Below are 12,263 nucleotides of genomic sequence, written 5' to 3'. Positions count from 1 at the left end.
TGTGCGCATGTGCATTTACTTCTTCTTTTGTTCCTGATATGATTAGAAAGTGGTTTTCCTACTTCCTTTCAATAGCTTCAAATTTTCTGTCTTTATAAATTTCAACCCTCAGATCAAATTTATCTTTGCCCTCTACTTCATTTGATTAACATGATTTACAGAAATGTTGACATTTTTTTCTAGCAATTATTGGAGAATTTTATTTCCTCAATCCATTTTGTTGTCTTTATAAAGTGTGAGTGGAATCACCAAATTTATTTCATTTGTGTAAAAAAAAAAAACTCAGAAACCGAAAATTTTCAATTAATTTTCCCCTTAGGTTATAAAAATACAGCTGTTCATAGATGTACAAATCTATCAGTTTTCAAATATTTATTTCAAACTAGAACAAAGAGGAAGAAAAAGTCAGCTGAATTAGCATCTCTCCGTATAAAAATAAAATCAGAAGCCCCTTTTATTCTATTATATTTAAATTCATTATCTTGAACTTAGGAAAATAAATTTATGTTGGAAGATTTTAAATGAGTAAAGAATTGGCGATCCAGGTGGATATTTCCATCAAGATGGTCATCCAAAGGGGCTTATTTTCTCATCTCTACAGACCAAGTTCAACTCTTCTTGAATACGTGATCCAAGATTGTTCTCTAGGGAGATCTTAATAATAGTCCACTACATTCTAGAGCAAATTCTTAAAATCTCAAGTAAATAAAGCATCTGCTGAAATTTTACTACTGAATTTCTGAGAGCTATTCCCAGACTTTGATCAACTCACTTGACACTGTCACTGGCTAGGAGCAGAATGCAGGATTTCCCATTTTTAGGAGTGGCTGCTTACTCAGATTTTAGATGAGCAGGCCTAATATCTTCACTGTTTGTTCATTTCCTTCCTCATAAATTGAAAGCCTGACCTTTTTATATCCATGTTCTACCCAAGGTCAGGGCAGCTCTAGTTAGTGCCCTGTAGACCACTTTTTAAGTTCTTCTTCTTATAGAGAAATTTCAGAAAACACTATACTATTTTGGTTTTTATTGACTTGGTGTGACTTTTAAATTCCTGAAAAGGTGTGAGATAGAACACACCTTTTGTTTGTTCATGAAACAGATTCCAGGTCATTTTGTTCTCATAAATGTAGAAGTGGCTCTATGGTTAATTAGTTCCTATATCCAGTAGATAGTAACGCAGTTTATAATTGCTAATTCATTCTTTGATACCTTTAAATGTACCTATTATTTGCAGATGATGTGTTATGGGAATGGTCCTAATATTAAAATAATTGTTTCTCCTATTTAATATTTAAAGAATTGATAAAATCTCTCCCTACCCACTCCAAACTATTAATTGGCTTATGTTTAATCCTCTGAAGCAAATTAAATCATCTACCTAAGTATTTATGAAGCAGTTATCTTAGAGGAAAGACCTGGAAGTTATATTACTCTTAGTAAAATGCCGTGTGCATATATTACTGAGATTTTCCAAGTAAAATACTCAATAATGATAATGATGATGATGATATATTGATATCTATAATTCTTTCTGCACTAAAGTAACTATGGCAATACTCTATAAGTAGAACCTGTGGTTTTCAATCTCCCAATGTCTTAGTCCAACCCAGGAATTTTTCCCTGGTCTCTCTCCATGCAGAGGACATAGGCTGGACCGTTTTTTCAGAATTTCCTTTTCTCATAGACTTTGATTTTCACAATAGTTTATTAATCCCATTGCTACTTACCTGGATGTTAACACAAATGTGGTACATTTTATTTCAACTGAATAGCCAAATTTTGGTTTCCTCTTAAACCTATGGCTACAAACTAGTTACAAAAATATGTCAGCTGAGAGAAACGTTTTTTACAGATTGCCTGGGAGATATAAAGTTTATGATTTCCTCTAGAACAATAACAGCAAGCTTGGTAAAGCTACAATGCAGTCTGCAGGCTTCCTATAAAGTTCTGTTTTCGCGTTATTAGAAACAAAATTATGTAGCCCAGAGATTTATTTTCTGAAAGGATGTTACATAATACAGTGTTCCCTTTATGAGAACTCACAGGAAAGATTATTCTTTAATTTCATTTTGTTTCTCTTGTAAATCAGATGGGTTTTCTTCTGTGCATGGGATCATTAAATTCAGTTGTGTCTTCTTCAATGCACTAAAAAATACAGACAAATTTGTGCCTCATCTGTTTCAAAAGGAAGGATCCTCCTGGCACCCAATTTGTTCATTTGTGTTGCTTTGCCTCCATCCTGCCTTTACTGTTTCCAGTCCTTCTCCATTTTCTTTTTCCCAATTTTACCTGTGTATATGGTAAGAGACATGAGCTCTTTCTGGAGTAATATGAAGCAATAATGAACTAATGAACCAACCATTTTTGCTCAGTGGTGTGAATATACGTTGGGTGTTAAAGAGCATCCATATTAAAAGGCTGTCTTACCAGTGTTCTGTAATAGTTTTTACAACTATAATCATAGAGTGAAAATCATCTCTGTCTTCCACAGGGATAAAAAATGAAGAAACTACATTTTGGTATATACAGATTAATTGTTTTGGATGCCTTACAGAAATCCGAATGTACTTACACTTAAACCATGTTGTTCATTTATTTGTATTTTAACAAGTTTCATGATAAATTGTGTCCACTTAAAATATATCTACAAATGGTAGAAAGGAAAGAAAGTTAGATGGCATGGGAGAAAAATTAAAACTTTTTCTACTTGATAGAAGGCCAAAGTTTAACAGAAAAGAAACATGTAGCTTTGCAAAGAAATTTCAAGAAGTACATTTTAATTATTTTATTTGTCTACTGGTGGAATATTTGGCCTCAGGGTTTGAGGCTTTTCTGAAAACACTGCGATTGGATGTCCTTCATCTTTATCTCTCTGAACACTGTTTATATGTTTTATCCAAATTATATTTCCTCCATAACCCTCTCTTCCTGTATCTTAGATTATCTGGCCTTGACTTTTCTTTGAAGAGTAAAACAAGATAATCTTTTTTCTCAAAAAAAAAAAAATCAAAAATAACTTGACCACATTGTTCATGCCAATGTAGCAGTATGGCAAGAGGTAACTTTCTTCTGAATAAATACAACATAGCTAAATTCTAAATTCTGTCCTACTACTTCATGAAAGACTACACTGGTGGACAGTAGTGTTGACTTTGTCAAAATTCTTGGTATTTTCTGTATATAAGCCTATTCTTACTTAGAATTGTTGCAAATATCTTGTCCAACTTAAGATTTTTTCACCCTTTTAGTGACTTTTTTAATGACAGAGACCCTCTTTTATCTTTCTTGAAGTAATTTTAGACTTACTAACTAAAAATGCACAAATAGTATCAGCAGTAATATTGTAAAATAGTAGAGAGTTGACAGATGTCATTCTTCCAAAAACCCCTAATATTAACAACCTACATAAGCATAGTAAAATTATCAAAATCAGAAAATTAATACTAACTATATAAACCATACACTTCACTCACATTGCACAAAATTTCCATTTAATCTCTACTTTTTCTGTTCCAATTCCAATCCAGGGTCTCACATTGTACTTAGTTGTCTTGTCTCCTCCATGTGCAAGTCCCTCAGACTTTTCTTAGACTTAGATAATTTTGATCCATACTGGTAAGTTTTAGTGTCAAATGTGTCTTCATTTAGATTTCAAGTAGGTTAAGGTTAGGAGGAGTTGGCTTTTTTCCTTTTTTGAAGAACTGGAAATTGAACCCAGGGCACTCGGCCACTGAGCTCCATCCCCAGTCCTTTATTTATTATTTTTCTTTTGTTGGTACTTCGGATTGAAATCAGGGGCACTTAACCACTAATCTACATCTGCAACTCTTCTTATTTTTTTATTTTGATTCAGTGTCTCGTTAAGTTGCTTAGGGTATCTTTAAATTGCTGAGGCTGGCTTTGAACTTGCGATTTTCCAGTCTCAGCTTCCTGAGCCACTGTGACCACAGACTTAACTTTTATTTTGAGATAGAATCATCTCATTAAGTTCCACACATATACAAATATACATATACATATGCATTAAACATATATATATTATCAGACTACCACATATGTATATAGTACTCTGATTTTATATATATTTTATATATTTTATAGAATATATCATACTGATAATATGTGTCTATGTATATACATGTATATGTATATATACATATACACATACATACACACACATATATATATATACACACACATAGTGTGTGTGTGTGTGTGTGTGTGTGTGTAATGACTTTCCATAGGTATATTGCATTTATATTTACATTTCGATCTATAATCAACCTGGAGTTTATGATTTAATTTTAAAAGTCATTTAAAATTTTTTCTCTATAAATATTTCATTATCCAAGAACAATCTATTTAAAAGATTGTTATTTGTTTTAAGACTATACAGGACACTTTTCATCTTTAGTCGGGTTTCCAAGTGTCTAGTTTTAGAATCTGTACAGTTAATATCACACTGTCCTAAGTAATATAACTTTTTGTCTGGAGGTACTTCCACCTTTATCTTCATCAGAAGGTCTTGACAATTTGGGAATTATTCAAGTTTTATAAATTGGCTTGGCAATTTCAACCAAAAATACAATATCCAGATTTTGATTGGAATTTTGAATAATCCATAAATCAGGTTCATGACAGCCTACATCTTAAAATGTTGAATATTCTAGTCTATGAATATTAAATATCTCTCTATTTGTTTAGGCTTCTCAATTTTTTTCTAATTTCTCCCCAACATGTAATATTGTCACTATTATTTTAGCCATTCTAGTGGTCTTTTTTTTTTTTAGTATTTATTTCATTTCTAATGGTCAGTTTGGAGGGTTTTGTGGGCATTTGAACAAGTAAATACCATCTATGAAATATAACAGCTAACATCATACCTAGCAAAATATTGCATTTGTTCTAAGATAAAAAATAAAGAATAGATAACCACTCTCTAACTTTCCAATTAACAATGACATTAAGGTTTTGTAGTCAGCACATTGAAGTCAGAAAAATAATAAAATGCATAAAAACTACAAAGGAAGAAGTAAAACTGTCTGTCTCAGAGAATGATTGTTTACATAGAAATACTAAGATATCTATATCTCTATACAACATTATTACCTCCTGATCAATCACCTGTGCTTCTTTATTGTTGATAATATTTTCTGCCTTAATTTCTATCTTGATAGTTACCTAGCTTTGCTAGCTACCTCTTTGTTGGTATACACACAGAATAATTTCTCTAGTCTTTCTATTTTTAATCTTCCTACATCATCAGATTTTAGCTAGACTATTAAAAATCAAATATGATGATCTTTGTTATTTTATTTTCAACAAGTACTTACTAGGCATTTGTTATGTACCAGCTTTTTTTTTTTTGGTAATAGTTAGGCTAAAACAGTGAATATAGAGAATAGGTCTCTATTCTAGCAAACTTTTTCTAATATAATTAAAAATTACAAATGAAATAAATATTATATTGTTAGTGATATCTTAGTATACATTCTTCTGGTTGTCAGTCTTCATCAGAATTACAGTAGCAAATATGAACTCATAAAATGTGATTTTATATCCCATTTATGAGTCAATGGTATATTGAAACCTGTTTAATGTGATTTGATATTTAAAGGTAGATATTATTTATGTGTACATCCTTTTTATGTATATTGCAATGCATATATTCCATGGTATGCATGGAACATAGTTTGTTTTTCTAGTTACCTACTGGAGAACACTGGGGTTGATTCTAGTTGTGTTTGTGTATGCACTCATGAGACTATGAATAAAACCATAACAAACATTTGAATATGGGTTTTTATGAATATTTTTCCATAACTTTAGGAAAAGATTGCTTGATCATATGGTATGTATATTTATATAAGGTTATATAAGAAACATACAAATTCTTTTCTAGAATACTCACATTTTCACCAGAAATATATGAAAATATATGTTTAGTTAAACATGTCCTTTGAAATAACGGTGGTTTATGTATTCCTTTCCAATCTTTTTGGGTTTTATTTCTTTTTCTTGCCTTATTGGATTGCATAGGACCTCCAGTGTTATGCTGAGTAGAAGTTGAAAGAAGAGACATCACCAGGTTCTCATTTCAAGGAAGAAAGAATTCTGGGATCTTTTTGTTTGTCTGTCTGTTTATGGGGTGTTGGAGATTGAACCTAGGGCCCAGGGCCCCATATGTAGGCAAGTGCTCTGCCACTGAGTCATAGCCCCAGCCCTCGTAAAATTTTGGCATGAGTAGTGTGCTCTAATGCTTTCCTTTAATCTTCTATATTAGCATTTCCTCTTATTTTGGTTACCTTTAAGATTTCATCTCAATCTTGAGTGTATAGTAGCTTGGATGTGATATGCATATACTCCAATGATGATGATGATGATGATGATTCTTGAAGTTCCCACAGTTTCTGAACTCTAGAATTTAATGTATTTAATTAGCTTTGAAATATAGTTGACCATTTATCTCCTTAAATAGTTCTTCTGACATACTTATACTCCCCATCCTTCCTTTTCTATAGTTCTCCAATAATAACCTGTGTTAGGTCCTTCAATACGGCCCCAAAGCTCTTGGACCCTCTCTTCTGGGCTAGTTTTGTCCCTCCAACACTTATCTCTGTGTTATAGTTTGGAAAATTTCTTTCAACCTTATATCAGGCTTGCTAATTACTTCTTTGGCTATGTCAAGTCTATTAGCCCATCAGAGGGGTTTATTTTCTTCATGGGATTTTCTATTTGATTTTTATCGTGTTACTCATTATCAAACTTAAATGTCAGTCTACCTTCAAAATACTAAGGCATTTTGTTAAACTGCTTTTAAGATTTCCTTTATTATCTTCACTTTTTAGCAGTTTTGCTGTGATGTAATTAAGTTTAAAGAAAATTTTAACCTTGGTTTTCATTTGCAACCTTTTCACCAGGTTTGGAATATTCACAGTTGTTAGCCGTTCAAATATTGCTTCTTAAATATTCTGTACTTTTCTGTCTTTGGGGGACTCAAATTATATGACTCTCTGACCTCACTCTCACTTATCTCACCCTCTTCCTGCATTTCCCATCCCTTTGTCTTTCTGTGTTTTATTGTCAATATTTTTTTTCTGATTTTTATTCCATTTCATTACATTTGCTTCAGTTGTGTCACATCTGGTATTTAAACAATCCATGAATTTGTGTACTATAAAATCAAGTTCTAACATTTCTAGTTGTTTCCTTATTTCACGTGTGCTAGTTTAAAAACAATTTCTGTTCTCTGATAAAATTTCGTCTTGTCTCTTATCCCCCGCTTATGTGGATGTCATTATTTGAAAGACTATTTATATTTGGTAGCTGTTCGAAGTCTGATAACACAGAGATTGGCAGCCCCAATAGCTGTTTCAAGGGACACACTATCATCCAGCTGGTTTTCTCAGAATGTAACCCCGTAACTAAGTGATGCATAACTATATCCAAGTTTCACTACGTATGCTATAATTTCTCCACTATGAGAACTTTATTTTTTAATTATTTTTTAAATTTATATATGACAGCAGAATGCATTACAATTCTTATTACACATATAGGGCACAATTTTTCATATCTCTGGTTGTATGCAAAGTATATTCACACCAATTTGTGTCTTCATACATGTACTTTGAATAATAGTGTCCATCATATCCCACCATCATTTCTAACCCTATGCCTCCTGCCTTTATCTCTCAACCTTATGCCCTGTCTAGAGTTTGTCTATTACTCTCATGCTCCCCCTCCCTACCCCACAATGAATCAACCTCCTTATATCAGAGAAAATATTCAACATTTGATTTTTGGGGATTGGCTAACTTCACTTAATATTATCTTCTCTAACTCCATCCATTTACCTGCAAATGCCATGACTTTATTCTCTTTTATTGCTGAGTAATATTCCATTGTGTATATATGCCATATTTTTAAAAATCCATTAATCTATTGAAGGGCATCTAGGTTGGTTCCACAGTTTAGCTATTGTGAATTGTGCTGCTGTAAACACTGATGTGGCTGTGTCCCTGTGGTATGCTGTTTTTAAGTCAATAAATGGTCAAGAACCTGAACAGACCCTTCTCAGAAGATGATATACAATAAATCAACAAGTATATGAAAAAATGTTCATCATCACTAGCAATTAGAGAAATGCAAATCAAAACTATTCTAAGATTTCATCTCATTCCAATTAGAATGGCAGCTATTATGAAAACAAACAACAATAAGTGTTGGCGAGGATGTGGGGGAAAAGGCACACTCATACACTGCTGGTGGGACTGCAAATTGGTGCAGCCAATATGGAAAGCAGTATGGAGATTTCTTGGAAAATTGGGATTGGAACCACCATTTGACCCAGCTATCCTTCTCCTCAGTCTATACCCAAAGGACTTAAAAACAGCATACTACAGAGAACTTTATTTTATATAGTGACCATGTGGTACAATAAATCTCATAGACTTAGTTCTCCTATTTAACTTTGTACCCTCTGACCAACATCTTCTCAACCCTCCTCTGAATAAAGACTTAAATTCTGTATTATGTGCTTGAAATACTTTGATAACTTCCAACTTCAGCTCAATAGTCATTTGCTGGAAAATATGGAAAGACTTTCCTGATTCCGCTGTAGCAACTATATATCCTACTCCAGGAACTAGAGTGTTCAAGATAAGTCATTCTACTTCATTGTCTTAACATCTAGTTAAAACCGACATCGAACTTCTGTCCATCCAGGTTGCTGGAAATTTCATCCCTTCATTTATTGGATGAGGTTCAGGAAAGTCTTTCCTTCTCACCTAAATTAGTACAAGGATCCTGAAACACCTGTACAGAAAATGGGAGTGTGACCTTCCTAAGCATTGTTCACCTTGATAACCTCCTTCTTCAAGAAGGAGTTATAAGTCAAGAGTTTCTAAGTCCTCCTTGCTAGGCTTCTTCTTGGAATCATTGTCAAGCCTGAATCTCCCTTCTTCATACAACCTTCCTTAGGGACACTCCACAGGTCCTTTTACCTCCCCAAATTGCCATGAGAGATCTAGTTACAGTCTCCCGCTGCTCGAGACCCTCCAAGTCTGGAGGAATTTTTTCCTTCATGGCATTCTTACCCCACTCCTTCCCTCAGTGAAAATTTCTCAATGATCTCAGGCCTTTAGACAAAACAGTCAAGAACGGATGTCTGGACTTGGACTCGCACACAAACCTTTTCTTAACCAAGAAGTAGCAAGCACTTGACTACTTTCTGGGAGGGGCAAGAGGGAAAAATAACAACAAAAACAATTATCAAACTCCAAATTTAAATCCCATAGTAGTTCATTTTTAAAACACATATCACTGTTCCTGGTAACACCTATCACAGTTTCCATTTCAAATTTATCTGTGTGATTAGTAATTAGTCTCCTTACCTCTATAATGTGACCTCTCTGATAGCAGACCCCAGGACTAGTTTTGATCATTAGTATAGTTTTAAAAGTTAACTCTGTATCTGGCAAAAATAAGCATTCAAAATAGTCTTAATGAATCAAAAAATAAACAATTGAATATTTTACAATCTTCTGTGTAAAAACAAAACAACAAAAATAAAAAACCTAAAAGTAAATGTGTTGCTTTCTTACAGTTGTCACCTATATACAATCTGATTCCTGTGCAAATAAAAGATGCACATGTAAAGAAACAAAATTTGGAGAGAGCCATTGAAGACTACATCAATGAATTCAGTGTAAAAAAATGCCGCCCATGCCAAAATGGAGGAACCGAGATTCTGCTGGACGGACAGTGCCTGTGTTCCTGTCCCCTCACATTTAAGGGACTTGCCTGTGAAATCAACAAACAAAGACCATTTTAAGGTGAGAACAACGTAAGTTATTAAGGGCAAAATATTTACTTTGGGGTTATTTTAATTTGAATTAATCTGCATTAAACCTCTGTGTTAGCATTCTCCATATAAATAGAGGATCAAAATCAGTGAATTAAAAATTGAGTAATAAATAGTGAAAATAGACAAACCAGGCTTTTTATGTCATTTTCCCATGTTTTACCTCATGTATTTTAACAGAAACACAAACAAAAAGTAAATGATAGTTATCACATTGCTTTGCATTGCTTTCAATTATAAAAATACTTATATGAGAAGTTTATATAGACATAACAAACATTCAGATACTTACCATCTAGAATTAAGAGATGTTAAATATATATTTCATATAGTTTTCATGTGTAAGTTGTACACTGTGCATAGATGTATGTACTTGTCTGCAGCAGTGGACATAAACATATGCTTCAGAATTACTTTTAATGAGACAGTCAGTAGAATTCTTAGTATCCCATCTCCCCCCACCCTAGGAGTCCTGCTGCCATTCTTCTTTCCTACTGCTCAGATGGAGGCACTTTCATTAAAATTGGTATGTGTCCTTCTAGTCCATATTTTTGAACTGGTACTAAATATGTATGTGTCAACAAATAATGATATTGTTTTATATTTTAAAAGCTTTAAATAAATGGAATCTGCTAGATTTTTATTTCTAACTTTAGTAAAGATATTGTCAAAGAAAACTAAAATTCTACATTGCATTTTAAAGCTAATTATGTAGAATTGTTGATTTTTTTTAACAAAGAGGAATAACATTAGCTATGTTTCACATACTAAGAGGGTCTTCTTTGTCTTTCATTAGGGTAATAGATAAGTGAAATTGTCTATTGTTATTATTAGTACAAGAGTTAGTCATCATAGGATTTGCTAGTAAGACTAACTTCCCATAGCAATCGTAGCTCACATGGTTTGATTGAACGAACAGTTTCCTGCAACAAAATTTCTAAAACAATTATGCAGTCTTCTAAAACAAAGACTCACAGCCTCAAATTTATCATTTAACCACACATTCATCTCTTACAATAAAACTTGTAATATTTTTTGCAGTCCTAGCACACATGCTTAGAAACTCAATGGTAGGGTGACAAAATGCATATTAGGATTAAAGTTATATTTTAAGATTATTGATTTATAAATATAGGTTAACTCTGTCTCTCATTTATCTACAGTGTCAATTCAGTGTTTTTCATTCCTGTAAGCATTTATACTCCCCCCCAGATCTCTTATATTGTCAATCTGTTTCTCTTTATGTGGAATATTCTGATACTTTCTCTATGATTTATTTTATTCTGGCTTCTAATTTTCCAACTATTTAACTGACCTATTGAGAATTTTTTTTATATTATTTTTCTAAAATTTAAATTTGGTTCTTTTTTCAAATCTGTTTCCCCTTTCCAAGCCACTGTGTTATTTCCCTACCTTTATCTCTTGAACATGGTAAGCATGTTCACATGGAAGTCTCTCTATGATTCCTCCCGTGTATGTGATTCTGCAGTGTTTAATTCTCTGCTAAGTCTACCACAGCATTACTCACTCTGGAGGCATTTGTTTTCCCTTAAGTACTTGGTGATTTTATATTATATGGTTAGTCGTTGGTGGAAATCATTTCCTGTGGGAATCCACTCTACCCTGGCAAATGGAGATGTTCCAAAGGTTAATTTGATTTGGGGAGGTCCTATTGTTTTCATCAGTTTTATACCATTTTTTATGTAAATTGCTTGATTTAGATTCTATATATTGTGTTCTTGGATAAAGAAAATCAAGTTCCCTCCTCCAATACATAATATTTTCTGGTTGACATTTCACTCCTAACCCAGGATGGTCCCCCAGGTCCTGCTGAGACATTAGACCAGGGTGAAATAGCTCACATTTTCTCCCATGAGGGAGCTCTCTTCCAGGTAGTCACTTTCCTGTAGAATTTTAAGTTCCAGTTTCCAAGTTAAACCGGACCTACTTTCTTATGGTGAAATTGAAACACCTAACACATCATCTTTCATTTTGCATACCACTTACTAACCCTGCAATGATCCAACTTTCTCTTCTCTGTACTAATTCAACTTTCCCTTCTTTCATTCACCTTTTGTGTTTCTATTCATTAGAGACCAATGGTTTTCAAATTCATTATATTTTCCTGGTTAGTTTCTTTTAAAAGGAAAAAAAAAAATGAAAACAAAAAACCAAACAGATGTCCATCAAGCCAATTAAATCAGAACCTCCCTAGTGGATCCTGCCTGAGAATTGTTGTTTTTTTTTTTTTTTCTGTTTTATACCCCACTGGTTATTCTGACCTCTGGCCAGGTAAGAACACCTCTGTTCTGAACCCAGGCCAATTAGCATCTCTGATGAAACTTTCTCCAGTTTCTACAGGAATCAGGTCTCTGTTTATGCACCCTGAAAAATC

General features: G+C 33.2%; 1 protein-coding gene across 1 annotated transcript in view; it reads left to right on the top strand.

The window, feature by feature from the left end:
- Window positions 1-9,838, top strand: part of C9 (complement C9) — a 29,881-nt gene extending 20,043 nt beyond the window's left edge. The window contains exon 9 of the mRNA XM_076857703.1: window positions 9,611-9,838. Within this exon, the coding sequence (XP_076713818.1) occupies window positions 9,611-9,838 (228 nt within the window). The remainder of the gene's footprint in view (window positions 1-9,610) is intronic.
- The last annotated feature ends 2,425 nt before the right edge of the window (window positions 9,839-12,263 follow it).

Source organism: Callospermophilus lateralis, chromosome 5 (assembly GCF_048772815.1).
Source record: "Callospermophilus lateralis isolate mCalLat2 chromosome 5, mCalLat2.hap1, whole genome shotgun sequence".
NCBI lineage: Eukaryota > Metazoa > Chordata > Mammalia > Rodentia > Sciuridae > Callospermophilus > Callospermophilus lateralis.
Note: the sequence above shows the minus strand (reverse complement) of the source record. Positions and strands in the feature narration are given on the sequence as shown.